Source organism: Neomonachus schauinslandi, chromosome 4 (genome assembly GCF_002201575.2).
Source record: "Neomonachus schauinslandi chromosome 4, ASM220157v2, whole genome shotgun sequence".
Lineage (NCBI taxonomy): Eukaryota > Metazoa > Chordata > Mammalia > Carnivora > Phocidae > Neomonachus > Neomonachus schauinslandi.
The window spans coordinates 33,637,383-33,651,360 of NC_058406.1; the positions used below are offsets into that span (position 1 = coordinate 33,637,383).

The 13,978-nt window shown below is 61.8% G+C and overlaps 2 protein-coding genes across 3 annotated transcripts; both read left to right on the plus strand.

Moving 5' to 3' along the window:
- Positions 1–645: 645 nt before the first annotated feature.
- Positions 646–9,916, plus strand: B4GALT2 (beta-1,4-galactosyltransferase 2). 2 transcript variants are annotated; one of them, XM_044914004.1, is made up of 7 exons: positions 646–866; positions 1,957–2,312; positions 2,523–2,758; positions 5,737–5,927; positions 6,082–6,204; positions 6,317–6,421; positions 9,037–9,916. In XM_044914004.1, the coding sequence occupies exons 1-7, from the start codon at positions 832–834 to the stop codon at positions 9,185–9,187; spliced, it is 1,197 nt and encodes a 398-aa protein (XP_044769939.1). In that variant the 5' UTR covers positions 646–831; the 3' UTR covers positions 9,188–9,916. The 2 variants fall into 2 exon arrangements, with proteins under 2 accessions (XP_044769939.1, XP_021539496.1); XM_021683821.2 differs by lacking the exons at positions 646–866; positions 6,317–6,421 and having other exon boundaries at positions 1,921–2,312.
- Positions 9,917–10,486: 570 nt separating this feature from the next.
- Positions 10,487–13,702, plus strand: CCDC24 (coiled-coil domain containing 24). Its single transcript, XM_021684436.2, has 9 exons — positions 10,487–10,518; positions 10,702–10,874; positions 11,097–11,272; positions 11,416–11,532; positions 12,028–12,105; positions 12,647–12,701; positions 13,129–13,198; positions 13,309–13,387; positions 13,471–13,702. The coding sequence occupies exons 2-9, from the start codon at positions 10,749–10,751 to the stop codon at positions 13,700–13,702; spliced, it is 933 nt and encodes a 310-aa protein (XP_021540111.2). The 5' UTR covers positions 10,487–10,518; positions 10,702–10,748.
- Positions 13,703–13,978: the final 276 nt, after the last annotated feature.

Genomic DNA, 13,978 nt, shown 5'->3' on the forward strand with positions numbered 1-13,978 from the left:
AGCGCGGGAGGGAGGCGGCGGCGCTGTGGTCCATCGGTCCGCGGGTCCGTGGGTCTGCCCGGCCGCCCGGCCCCGCCCTGCCCCCGGGGCGGCTCGGCTCCATGGCCCGCGGCGGCGGCGGGAGGCGGCCCGGGGGTCGCGGGGGCCGCTGACCGGGCGGCGGGAGGCGGCGGGGCCGGGCAATGGGGGACGGAGCCGTCCGCAGCCACAGGAGCCGGGAACCCAGTCCGAGCCGGAGCGGTGCCCCCTGCTGAGCCCCGAGCGCCGGGTGAGAGGGGTGCGCGCGCGGCCCCCAGTCCAGGGCCCAGACATTCCAGACCCGGCCCCGCGAGGAGCGCTCCGAGCGCGGCCCCGTGATCCCCGCCCAGGAGCCGGTGAGAGGCGCCGGCGGCCAGACCCCGGCCTGGCGTTTACCCACCCCTCCATCCCTCCCCCTCGACTCTTTTCCCCCCACCCCCCCAACCCCCCTCCGGCTCCTCTTGCCCGCCCCCTGCCAGCTTTCCTTATTGTCCTCGCTCGCCCTGGCCTCGTGGCGCGGGGAGGCGCTCCACTCACGTTTCCCCCTGGCCTCGGCCCCCGCCCCCCCTCCACTCCCCCAATCCCCGCCCCCCCCCCCCCACCCCACCCCCCGCCCAGGCTCCACACCCACCCAGTCTTCGCTACCTCCCCCGTGCCGGGCAGCCACGTGTGCAGGCCGGTCTGCCTTTCAGCCCCGCCCTAACGCACTCGCAGCCTGGTCGCCAGCCTGACCCAGAACCCCTGCCCCGGAGGGAGGGGTGGGAATGTTTGCACGTGGGGCCGGGCGTCTGGGCCGCCCGGGAGCCTGCATGCATGGCTGTGTGCGTCGAGGAGCAGCGGCTTTGTTTGTGAGTGTGTGACTCTGCGTTACTGTTACTGTTATTGGGGTGTGTCTTTGATTCTGTAGTTCTCAGTGTGTCTGAGTGCAGGTGACTTTAGCTGGGACCCATGGTGGCTGGGGTTGTGTGGTGCTGTGTATCTCTGAGACCCAGCCCGCCCCCTGAGGCATTGCCAGGAGTGCTGTTCTGTTGGAACTGCAGCTGGAGCCGTGGCCCAGGCCAGGCCCTTTCCTGCCATGCTGGTGCTGGACCCGTCTCCAGGGCCCAGACGGTCCCTCTTCCCGAAATCAGAGCCAGCAGTGCTGGGCAGACTCCAGAAAGTTCATCCCAATCCTTGAGGTCTTGGAGGAAGGGTGTCTTATGCCCGTCCCTGTATTTTGACCTTCCGCTCCAGAGGGAAAGAATCCCATAAACATCTTGTTCATATTTGGGCCTCCTGGATGCTGAGGGCCACTTCCCAGCCTGGTCCTAGTTGGCCTGGCCTACTTGTCACTGGTACCTGTCCAACCAAACCACTGCCCACCAGGCTCCTGGGAGGACTGACTGAAGTCATGAGTACCAAGCGCTCCTGCATGGTAGGTACTCAGTAAATGGTCGCCCCTCCCCAGACCAAGAGTCCTGGGTTGAGGATGGTGCCCTGTGGGGTGTCTGTTCTCTGGGGCACAGGTACACATGTGGGTCTGCAGGTAAATGTGTTTCCATTTGGAGGTATGAACCACCGTGATCAGAGGCCATGTGTTCATGTTTCTGAGAACACACAGAGGTGTGTGTTGAGTCACACGATAAGGGCGTGCACCTTGAGTGTGAGGGGGCATGAGGTTGTGCTTGTGTGCGTGTGTGTCAGCAAGAATGAGGAATGTATGCATACGTGGGTTAGTACTCAGGTGTGTGACGATGTGTGAGTAGTGAGTTGCTGGGGACTGTGTCCGTGTGTCTCTTTGCAGGTAGAATGGGAGTCCGTGAGTGTCACAGGGTGTGAGCAGGTAATGTGTGAGAATGCAGGTCTGTGAGGGTGAGCACCAGGCAGATGGGGTGGGGGGGTAGCCTTGCCCATCGGGCCCTGACCTGCTGGGTCTGTTTCTCCCTTCCCCCTGCTCAGGCCGGCAGCCGGATGCCCGGGCCCATCGGGCGGGCCGGCGGCCGCCTGCGGGATGACCAGACTGCTGGGGGGCACGCTGGAGCGCGTGTGCAAGGCTGTGCTCCTTCTCTGCCTGTTGCACTTTCTCGTGGCGGTCATCCTCTACTTCGACGTCTACGCCCAGCATCTGGCCTTCTTCAGCCGCTTCAGTGCCCGCGGCCCTGCCCGTGCCCTCCACCCAGCTGCCAGCAGCAGCACCAACTGCTCTCGGCCCAACACCACCGCCCCCAGCTCGGGGCTCCCCGAGGCTCCCAGTGCCCGGCCCGGCCCCACGGCTCCCGCCCTGCCTCCCTGTCCTGACTCGCCGCCTGGTCTTGGTGAGCCTGCAGGGTCGGGCCTGCCTCGAGGGGTGGGCAGAAGACCTGGCCGTTTTGACTTGGGGAATGAGCCACGGGGGTGCAGGGGCTCCGGGTCTGTTGGGAGAGGGCTGTTGCTGGGCTTCCCTGGCCTACCGCGGGGCTGAGGGAGAGGGCTGGCGTCCCTGGGTTCCGATGGCGGCCTGATTCCTGCTCCCGTCCTGCCTGCAGTGGGCCGGCTGCTGATTGAGTTCACCTCGCCCATGCCTCTGGAGCGGGTGCAGAGGGAGAACCCTGGCGTGCTCCTGGGCGGCCGCTATGTGCCGCCCGACTGCACGCCTGCCCAGACGGTGGCAGTCATCATCCCCTTTCGACACCGGGAGCACCACCTACGCTACTGGCTCCACTACCTGCACCCCATCCTGAGGCGACAGCGGCTGCGCTACGGCGTCTACGTCATCAACCAGGTGTGCTGCCCACGGCCCAGGCTGGGCGCTAGCCACCAGAGGGCCCCGGAGCGCCCCGGGCCTCCCGGTGCATGAGTGGGGTTGGGAGCCTGCGTGGCTTCGTGTCCGCCCGTGGTGGTGTGCATGAGTGACCGTACGAGCGCGGCTGCGTGTGTGTCCCTGCTCCCACGGGCGGGTCTGCGGGTGCGGGAAGGGGAGCGCGCATGCCAACGGGTGTGTGCGCAGCCTCCGCGGGCATGGGCCCCCCGGTCCACCTTCGGCGGGCCCCGCCCCATGGAGGTGAGACCTAGGGTCTGCTGGCTGTGAGGAGCTGTGGAGAAGCCCTTGGAGAGGGGGACTTAGAGCCTGGGAGAGGGATGAGGTCTGCGTGAGGGCCACGGCCACAGCAGAGGCCCGGGAACTCAGCTCAGTGTCTCAGCCCTGCCCTGGGCCTGGAGGGGCCTGGCTGCTGGGACCCGGGGAGGATCTGATGCGGGTCCTCCTTCCGGTACTTACGACTCCCACACTTGGATTTGGATCCTTGTAGACTCCAGGACGATGGTGTGGGATGAGTTGGAGCAGGGGGCTGTGGGGGCACAGAGGGGCCTTGTCCAGCCCTGGGGTGGAGAAGTGGAGTTGAGATGGGTCTTGAGGGAGGAACAGGCATGAGCCGGCAGACGGACTGGAGGCCCCAGACCCCATCCAGAGAACCGGTCTCGTGTGTTGGGGAACCGTTGGCCGAGGTGTGGGGTCCAGCGTGTAGGGTGGGCAGCAAAGATGAGCCTGGAGTTGCTGGCAGAGGCCAAATCCAGAAGGGTCTCCGGAGGCATGCGAAGCAGTTGCACTCCAGCCTCAAGGTGGCAGGGGCACCCCTGGAAGGGTTTAAGCGAGGAGTAGCATGTACACTTGTTCATCGAGAAGATGGCTCTGGTTGCAAGTGGAGAATGGGTTGGAGCGGGGGAGACTGGAGGCGGGGTGACCAGTTGCAAAGAGGCTACGATGTTCAGGAGAGAGACAGTGAACCTGTGTGTGGGTCGGCTGCAGTGGGAGAGATGTGACACGGTAGAGAGTAAGGAAAGGGAGACGCCAGACACCTCGAGGGTTCTTCTTGGCCATTTGCTGTGTGGTTAGCTGCACCTGTGAGTGAGAACGCAGGGGGTTGGCCAGGTCTGGGGGAGAGCTTGACTCTGAATTCTTTTTTGCATGGGATGAGTTTGAGTGTCCGGGTGAAGTATGAGAGGAATGTTCAGCCGGCAGTTGGACCCATGAGTCCACCCAGCAGCGAGGTCTAAGGTGCCGAGAGGGATCTGGGAGCCACCAGCATGCGGATGGTCCCTAAAGCCAACAATGTCCAGCCTGTCCGGGGAGCACGGGGCCTGAGAGGGGAAAGCCAGCATGTAAGGGATGGGTGGGGGAAGGGACAGCACCACAGACTGGGAAGGTTGGCCAGAAAGGTTCGGGGAGTCCCAGGAGAGTGTGGTGTCCCCGAAGCCCAGGAATAAGTGTCCAGAAGGAAGCATGGCAGCTACGTGAGCACTGCCGGGGGAGGAAGGATATGGACTAAGAAGCGTCCAGTGGATTTAGCAACAAGGTGGGCCCAGTGAGAACCATTTCAGGGGCATGGTGGGGGCGGAAGCAGATTGCAGTGGGTTGAAGAAGGAATCAGATTTGACAAAATGGAAATAGCCAATTGGAGGCAACTCTTTAAAAAAAAAAACCACTCTGCCGAGAAGGGGAGGCAAAGGTAGGGCCGTGGCTAGAGAGGTTTCTTTTTCAGATGGGGTAAAATTGGGCATGTTTATGAGCCGCGTGGGAGAAACTCAGGGCTCCTGGCTGGTGAGAAAGGTCAGAAAGGAGAGCCGATGAGCCAGGAGAAAATGCACAATTGCTGCAAGGGCTGGTGGGAGGGAAGGTGCAGGGCAAGGAAAGAGAGCAAGCAGGGTGAGCCGCTCCCACCCCATCGGGACCAGGCTGGCTGGTGGGAAGGAGGGGCCGTGATTCCTCCTCTCCCTCTGGAGGGGCCCGCCTGGAGACCCCTCTCCAGGGGCCGGTCTAGCTCCACCCTAGAGATGGTGGGTTGGGACAGGGAGCCCAGCGGCCAGCTCCTTCCATGGGATCCTCCTTGCTCTGGCTAGAATTTGGAGCATGGGCATGCGTGGCCAGGAACCCAACCTCCAGGAGGTCTGGCCTGCAGCCCCATTTCTCAGGGGACCCCCGGCTCACTGGGCCATGACTGCCTGTACACCCTGTGCTTGGCATTTTGCTGGGGAGACAAGTGAATCTAGCCAGGTCCTGTCCCGGTCTCAGAGGCTGCACGGGAAGCTAGACGTGGATCCAGATGAGCCAGAAGGGATAGGTGGCTGAGGCTCAGTGGCTCAGTACCCATGGTTTCTTTGTCTTCGACACTGGTTATTTGGGGCATTCACTGTTCATCTCATGTTGTGAGTGTGCTCAGCAGGGATGCAGTGGGCTCAGGGCTGCTGTTCTCTAAGGCTCCCATTGGCACAGAGAAGATGCCTGGCGCCCAGGACAGGACTATAGGGCCTGCTGGAGTGAGGGGTGAAAGAATGAACGAAACGAGCGCTCTTAAGTCACAGTGTAACGGGACACTAAGTGAAGCTCACAGGACAGAAGAAATGATTACGCGGAGGCAGGGAGGTGTGAGCATGGATGCCTGTCCACACACAAGCTTGACCGTCAGAGGAGAGCATTCCAGAGCTGACAGCAAGGCCTTGAGGCAGTAAAGAGTCTGGCATGTTCCGGGGCTGCTGAGGAACATAGTGCAGCTGGGCCTTGGGGTCTGAGGGAAACAGTGGGAGAGGAGCCTGAAGCCAAGTCCTGGAAGGCCTTGGAAGGCAGGACCTAGGGAAGCCATTCAGAGTGGGGTGGGGGCAGGCAGGGAGTAGGAGCCCCTTGGGGAGCGCTCTGGACAGTGGTAAAGTGGCAGGTGCCTGCCAGTCATAGGCCCAGAGCTGACCTGTCCCCTGCCCCACCCCCAGCACGGCGAGGACACCTTCAACCGGGCCAAGCTGCTCAACGTAGGCTTCCTAGAGGCGCTGAAGGAGGACGCCACATACGACTGCTTCATCTTCAGTGACGTGGACCTGGTCCCCATGGATGACCGCAACCTGTACCGCTGTGGTGACCAGCCCCGCCACTTCGCCATTGCCATGGACAAGTTCGGTTTCCGGTGAGGGCTCCCTTCTCAGCTGGACCCAGACTCCCCGGCCCGACGGTCCGTACCGCACCCAGCACCCCCTTGCTCCTGGCCCCTCACCCATCTCTGGCCTTCCCCCCGGAATCCCCTCCGGCCCCTCAGCTGACACGTGCCCTTCGTGCCACAGGCTGCCCTACGCTGGCTACTTTGGAGGCGTGTCAGGCCTGAGTAAAGCCCAGTTTCTGAGAATCAACGGCTTCCCCAACGAGTACTGGGGCTGGGGTGGCGAGGATGACGACATCTTCAACCGGTGAGTAGGGCCGGGGGAGGGAGTAGACTGGGTGCAGAAGATGCAGTGCAGACCGGGCGAGGCTCCTTGCCCTTCCTGGTGCCTGCTCCAGCCCGTCTGTCCCCATCCCCAGGATCTCCCTGACTGGGATGAAGATCTCGCGCCCAGACATCCGCATAGGCCGCTACCGCATGATCAAGCACGACCGGGACAAGCATAACGAGCCCAACCCACAGAGGTGACCCCAAGTGCCCCTAATCCTTTACTCCCTAGAAGGGACTCCCCAGTGCCACTGATCCCTAGACGTGATTCCCAAGGCCCCTGAACCCTTGACTCCCAGACCCCTGATCCCTGATCCCCGACCTCTAGCTCAGCCTCACCCCAGACTTCGGTCATCCCTGGCCTAATTCCTAGAGGTGACAAAAATGTAAAGGCAGAGTTCAAATCATCCCTGAGTAGATTACATTCCCGTCGGTGTCCTCACAGACCTCCCTTGTGCCAGAGGGGATAGGACAAGAGGGAGCAGGCACTGGGCACAGCTCCTCGGCCTGGGGACCTAACAAAGGTGGCCTGAGCAACGTGGGGCAGGGTGCAGACAGACAGTGCTGATCCCTCTGAGCCTGGAGCAGGCCTCTCCGTCCCTGAGGATGTAGCAACATTTGGCGCTGGCGCTGGCTGGGAGAGGCACCCAAGGGCATGTGCAGTGTAGACAAGGGCTTCCTGGCACTGCTCTAACCTGGGGGATGGGGGCCGGGTCGGGGGGAGCCCAGAGCCAGTCCCTGACAGCCCATGTGAAGTTCACTGTAGCGAGGGAGACAGGCAGTTACAGCACCAGGTGATCAGGGCAAGGTGCTGCCCCGGCAGAAGAAGGAGTGATGGTGGGAGGCCTCCTGGAGGAGGTGATGGTAAACCGGAGTTTGAAAGAGCATTCATTCCACACGTGTTTGTCACACACCTGCCTTGGGCACAGTGCTGTATTCACCAGGCTAGTGGAGGAGGCCAGTTTGGAGAAAAGGAATGGTATTTGCAGGAGTCTGGAATGTGAACATACATGGTATAAGTTAAGAGTCTGGGACTCTGGTATTATAGTCACTGAGGGCTGGGAGTGACAGTAGTGGGGTCGGTGCTGGGTGTTTGGGGTCTCGGATCCCAGGTTGGGAGTTTCACTTTTGTCCCAGGGGCACTGGGGAGTCATGGGAGAGCTTTAAGCAAGGAAGGGGGCAGGATCAGATTTGGGTTTGAAAGGATCACCCTTTGAGTTTGAAGAAGGTGAAGAAGGGCTGGCAGAGCTGCTGGTGGGCCAGGAAGGAAGCTGACCAGGTTTGGAGGAGTCACGGGGCCCAGGGGTGTGCTGGGCGTGAGGCTGCCGCGTGCCCAGATGGAACAGTAGGGTTGTTCTGCTCTGAAGGCAGGGTGTAAGAGTGGGGAGGTAGGCTGCAGCACCAGTGGAGGGTTGGCCTTTGGCAGGAGCATGAAGCACTGGGCATCCAGGGAGCTGATGAAAAAGCAGTTCAGATAAAAAAAAAACCAGGGCAAGCAGGGAAGGGAGAAGAGGGGCTGCAGGGCATCTGAGGGAGAGTGCTCGGTGTTGGGATGGCTCTGGAGAGGGATCTGAGCTAAGCTCAGAAAGACCGGGAGGATCAAAACGGTTGTGACGAGGGTGGGAGTGGAGCTCCGGAAGCACATGCCAGGAGCCTTGGTCCTGTGTCAGGTCTCGGTGTCGTCATGAATGAGTGATGTCGACCTTGGGTGAGGAAGTGGCAAGACAGCAAGGCATTTCTGGCTTAAAGAAATGAATGGTTCCATCCACCTAGTTGCTTTTGCTTCAAATCTAGTTCTCCTGGATTCTTCGTTCGCTCACCCTGCGTGTCTAAACCATCAGCAGGTCCTGTCAGTGCCACTCCCCAAACATCTCTGAGCCCGTCCGCTTTTCCCTTCACCCCCTCTGCCCAAGCACAGCCTCTGTCCTCTTGTCTGGACTCCTGCAGTGGCCTCTCCCTAGTTTCCCTGTTTCCCCCTCGTCCTTCTATTGTTCCTGTCCTCTGGCCCTCCCCGCATGCCTCCCACTGGGCTAAAAATCCCCGTCTTCTCACTCCTAGAAATAAAAAAAACTGCATCCTCTGACTTACAGAGCCCCACCCCTACATGCTCTAGCCTCCAAGCTGTTCTTACGCCCTTGGCCCATTAAGCTCAAACCACTGGCTGTTCAAAATCTCATTTCCAGTGTAGGGTCAGCCTGTGCTTACCTCGGCCTGGAATGCCCTTCCCCCTGCTGTCAGCTTGGTGTCGTGCGCTCACCCCTTCCAAGGCAACCATCTTGGTCTCCCTCCCCTGTCTCCCTTAGCATTCTGGTGTGCTCCTTGTCTGTTACCTGTCTCCCCTAGTGGAACAGACTTGCCATGAGAGGGAGGACTTACTGTCCTGTTCCTGACTGGGCCCCTGCTACTTAAGAGCAGAGCCTGGCACTTGGGGACTGCTCATTAAGTAAGTGGTGGGGGACAGAGAAGATAGCAAAGAGAAGAGGGTCTTGGGGAGTACAGACGATGATCCAACACAGGACACATTGCCTTTGAGGTGCCTATGGGATGCCCGTGTCTGGGTCTAAGGCTTAGAAGAACATGAGCTCAGAAGGAGATTTGTGAGGGTGTTACAGTTCTGGACTCAAGGGGGTAAGATCTCTGTTTTGAAGGCAGATGCCAGAGCAAAAGGGCTCCAAGCAGGTGACGGGCAGAGGGTTTGGTGAGAACTGAGTCATCCCTGAAAGAAGCCAGGGTGGCTTGAGCCTTAGCCCCAGAGATCCCATATTTGGTTTATTGGGTAGCCCTGATCTGGACCCACTTCCATCCTATCTAGGTTTACCAAGATTCAAAACACGAAGCTGACCATGAAGCGGGATGGCATCGGGTCAGTGCGGTACCAGGTCTTGGAGGTGTCTCGGCAACCACTTTTCACCAATATCACAGTGGACATTGGGCGGCCCCCATCATGGCCCCCTCGGGGCTGATGCTAATGGACAAAGGCTCCCAGTGCCAAGGATTGCCTGCCAGAGGACTGACCTACATAGCCTGGCTGGCGGCTACTCTGTGGGGGATCCCCCAGGACTGAGACTATGGGCTCTGTTTTCGGAGGGTCTTCCATAGGCCTCCCCCAGCTGCACCTGGAAGTTTCAGAACCTACTTTGGGGGACTTCCAACCTGGGCAAGCCCCTCCAGTGTGGCCCTCTCTGGGGTCAACCCTTCTTCTGCTCCTCCCTCCCCAGCCCAGCCCTCCCTCACTGTCAGGGTCGGGCCAGCCCCTGCACTGCCTCTCGAGTGGCCTGGGCTAGGTCACTCCACCTCTCTGTGCCTCAGTTTCTCCCCCCTTGAGTCCCCTAGGGCCTGGAAGAGTGGGAGGTACAACTAGGGGGCAGTGTCGCTTCCAGGGGGAATTCTCAGACTTGGGGATCCCCCGTGCTCCCAGGGGAGGGGAAACCTTTTTCATTCAACATTGTAGGGGCAAACTCTGGTGCGCCCCCTGCTGAGGAGCAGCCCCAGGAGGGGACCAGAGGGGGTGCTGTGTCGCTGCCTGGGATCTTGGGGTTGGGCTTTGCATGGGGGGCGGGTGGGGCTTAGATCAGTCAGTCTGGTTCCCGCCTCCCTGTCTCAGAGAGAAGGCAGTAGCCCCCAGGGCCAGCTCGTTGTTTGTACATTGCACAGAAACTTGTGTGGGTGCTTTAGTAAAAAACGTGAATGGAGCAGCCCCTTTGTCTGCTTGAGGTTAGGGAATCTGGGCCCAGATTCCAGACCCGGTGTGTGTTGTGGGAGGGCACCACCGATTTCTCGGTCTGTCTGGCCCGGGCTGTCCTGGTGGCCCGGGCTGTCCTGGTTCCCCAGGCCTCTGCAAGCGCAGCCGCTCGCGAGACTTCCGCCGACCCTGAGGAAAGGTTTACCCAGCCGCTGCCTCCAGGCTACGAGAGGCAACGAAGTAATAACAACCCCAGTGGGCTCCGATTTCTCGGCTCTTCCCACCTGCCCCGAAACCGAAAGCTGCCCGGAGACGAGCCCAGAGAGCTTGGCACCAGGATTCTGGATGGTTCGGACTCTCCCAGACCACCCCTCGCGGCGGCGGGTCCGACTCCGGGCTAGCTGGTACCGCCCACCCCACCTGGAATCGTTGGGGGCGGAGCCTGGGTAGCGGCGTGGTTTCCCGGGTGACGGCCGCGCGGAAGAGGCGGGGCTAGGCCCCCGGTCCCCACTGCCCGGCTCCTGGGGGCCGTGACCGGGAACAGCGGCCCCCGAGAGTCAGCCAGAAGCGGGGCACAAGGGACAGCGCCAGAGACCGGCGGCTCCGGACCGGGTAATTCCAGTCGCTGAGACTGGTGGCAGAACAAGGGTGGGGCTGGGGAGAGGCCGGGGAGCGCGACGGGCTGGGGGCGTGGCCCGTGAGGCCGGGAAGGGGCGGGGCGCGGGTGGGCGGGGCCCAGCCTTGGGCGACCAGCCTTCTCCCGGTAACACGGCGCCGCCACCTGCTCTCCCGCAGGTGCGAGCCTGGGGCCGCTCGACGGGGGGCGGCGGCGCGGGCGGGCCATGCTCCAGGACTCCCCGTCTCTGTGGGAGCTGGTAGAGGAACACGTTCCGCTCCCGGAGCGGCCCGAAGTGAAGAGGATTCTGGGGGAGACGACGGTGGACCTGAGCCTGGAGCTGCGGGCAGAGGTGGGGAGTGGGCAGATGGGCCACACTCCAGGCCTGTCCCACGACTCGGGTGATTTCCCCACCTCCTCCGGGTCCCTAGTCCTGCCCGATAGCTCTCGAGATCTTGCCGGATCTCACTGTCCTCCCAGCCCTCTTGACTCCGCTCTGCCCCTCAGTCCCCCAGCCCCCTTCACTCCCGTCACTTCTCTCCCCAGTCGCAAGGTGTCCCAGCTCTCCTTGCAGGTGGTGATGCTACAGTCACTGCTCCAAGAGGCTCGATCCTCCCAAGCCTCTGGCTCCCGCCCCACCTTTGACCCCTCCTCCCTTCTGGCACCACCGCCCCTCCTAAGAGACCTTGTGCGCCAGGAACTGAGGCAGCTGCTCCTGGGGCTCCGCCAGAAGGCCATCTGCGAGGGCAGGTGGGAACCTCAGACCTAGGGCTAGGGCTAGACCCCACAGCAGAACTAAGAGGGGCTAGCCCTGCGCCTGATAAGGGGCCAGGATTGCCTTTGATGGTTCCCTGGAAGGAGCCCCTAAATTACCTTCGGTGCACCTTCTGCAGGGACCAGACCCAGGCTTGGGTCCAGTATAGCCCCAGGGTCCTGCGCTTTGCCTTGGAGGAGCCTAGGTGTGATTTGCCAGAACAGGACATATTGCAGATGAGAGCTGGTGAACCCAGGTAAAGTGGTGGCAGGAGAGGAGGGATCTGTCCCTGCTTGGCAGCAGACCCCAGCCAGCTGGTGGGTTCCACGTGGCTCCACGGAGAAGTTCCTGGCCTGGAGCTGGACCTCCTACAACCACATGCAGGGATCAACGAGAGCTGGGCTAGGGAGAGCTGGGGACTGAATGAGATAAAGGAACAGGAGCGCGTTCGTAAGTGAATGGCAGCAGCAACTTATTTCTAGTTCTCACACAACCCTTTGGGGGAATGATGGCCCCCTTTTACCGACGAGGAACTAAAGCTCAGAAGGGATAATCCACTTGCCCAAGGTCACACACACTGAAGGGTGACAGAGCCCATTTGCAAACCAGGCTCCAGAATTCCTCCCCTTTGCACTATACTATGTTGCCTTTGCGAGAAAAGACACAGAACTGTCTAGGAGAAGTGGCACTTGTGTCCTGAAGGCCTGGGGTGAGGCAACATGGGGAGAGTAACGTTGACCTCATCTGCCAGCAGCAGTCAGAGGGACCTCAGCGTCATCAAGGACCAGCTGAATGTGTCCAGCATCGACCAGGTTGCTGGACACCTGCGGTGAGGCCCCTGAGTGTGCGTGGTGGGGATGGACACAGGGTGGATGGGGCCGGGACAGGTCTTGAAGTACCGGGACTGGACTGTGGGAGAGGAGAAGGTGGCCACACACCTGGTGGGGAGACCAGGAGGGGAAGGCTGAGGGGTGGCAAGGGCAGGTTGCTGCAGGGCCGCTGTGGTTGCTGCCAGGAAGTGGTCAAGCAGGGATGCCAGCAGGCTCTGAGGCCTGAGGAACCATGGAAGGGTTTTAAGCAGGGGAGGGGCTGTGATGCGGGAGAGAAGGGAGGCTGGAGGAGGCCCCTGCCGTAATGCAGAAGAGAGGATGATGGGCACTGTGAGGTAGGCACGGGGAGGACACATCCTGCCCTGGCGGAGGCTGGTGGGGGTAGAAGGCTGCGGGCAGCACCCGGCCACAGAGAGCAGGGCAGGCTGAGGCGGGAGGGCCTGGAGGCGGGGAGGCTGGAGGTTAGGGGCTGGGTGGAGGGCTCAGCTGAGACTGGGTCCTGTGGAGCTGGTCGCGGCTGCCATCCTCCATGTGTCCCAGGAGCCTCCTGGAGGGGGAGTGTCACACCTTGGAGAGGATGATCCCCACCCTGCAGGTGAGCTGCAGCCCTGGGCCTCCCTGCCCAGAGCCCTTCTGCTGAGTGTAGACACCGCTGCCTCTTACCTGGTGCGTGAGAGCCACGTGCGTGTGTGTCTGTGTGCATATGTGCATGGAAAGGTGTGTGTGAGTCCTCTGGCCATTTCTCACGTGTGCACCATCCCTGTATGTGTGAATCCAGAAGATTCTGGTTGAGCCCCTTAGCCCAAGGTCAGCACTTTTAGATTAACTTGCTGAATTTGTCCCTGTCTTTGCTTCCTTACCTTCCCTAAGTCTTGAGTCCAAGCCAGCCACCACCTCACCAAGCTGGGCTTTTCAGGGGGGCTAGTGTCCCCCCCGACCAGGGACTGCCTGAGCCAGTTTGGGGGTCCTGCCCTCCCCCACCCCTGCCTAAGGCCGGGGCACTGAGCCAGTTCTCCCTGCAGCGCTGCCTGGAAGAGGAGTACACAGGGGCCCCCCAGCCCTCTGAGGCAACCCTAGAGCCCACCCTGGCAGGTGAGGACCCCAAGGAGGCCCCAGGGCCCCCAGTCTCCTGCTCCCCACGCCACACTTGTACACACCCCAGAGCTGCTGGGTGCTGTGTCTCAGAGGCGCCTCTCCTGCAGAGCTGAAGGAACAGAAGGCGGCCATGCGACGGGAGCTGCAGGCCCCTCTGAGGCCGTCCTGTGTCTCCTCCAGCCACAGGTCAGCCAGGGCGGCGGCACGGCGGGACAGGGTGGCCGAAGGGTCAGGCCGCTGCTCGCTCACAGCTGCTCTTTCCTGCCCAGGCAGCAGCCCGTGGGCTCCTCCAGCCAGGGTCCCGGAGGCTGGCCTTGCCCCCCCGGGGCTGCGGGAGGCTGGGGGGGGGCCCGCCAGTGCTGCCTGCCTGCCCCTCCGCCGGAGCGCTGCCCCCGAGGCCTGACTGCCACCTGCCGCGGGCGACGGAGGCTTCAGTGCAGCGTGGGGAAAAGGCCCGCGTCCACTCCGGTGTCCAGCGCGGCACCCCACGCCCCCACCTGAAGGGCTGGCCGGGAAGTAGGCTTCGGCTCCTGCTGGAACTCACCCCGTCCGCCGCTGCCACCTCTCAGCTGCTGTGGCCCAGCCTGCTTCAGATCTAGTCTTGGATGGGCCCTCGCCAGGATGCAGGGCTGTCCATCTGTCTGGCCCTTCTTGCCCCACCCCCTCGCCAAGCCCCTGGTGTCTCGTTCTGACCATCAGGGCCTTTGGCCTTTCTTCTTCTGGTCTTCCACAAAGGCCTGGCCGGCAGAGGTCTCATCCCAGCCCCGACTCTTGTGC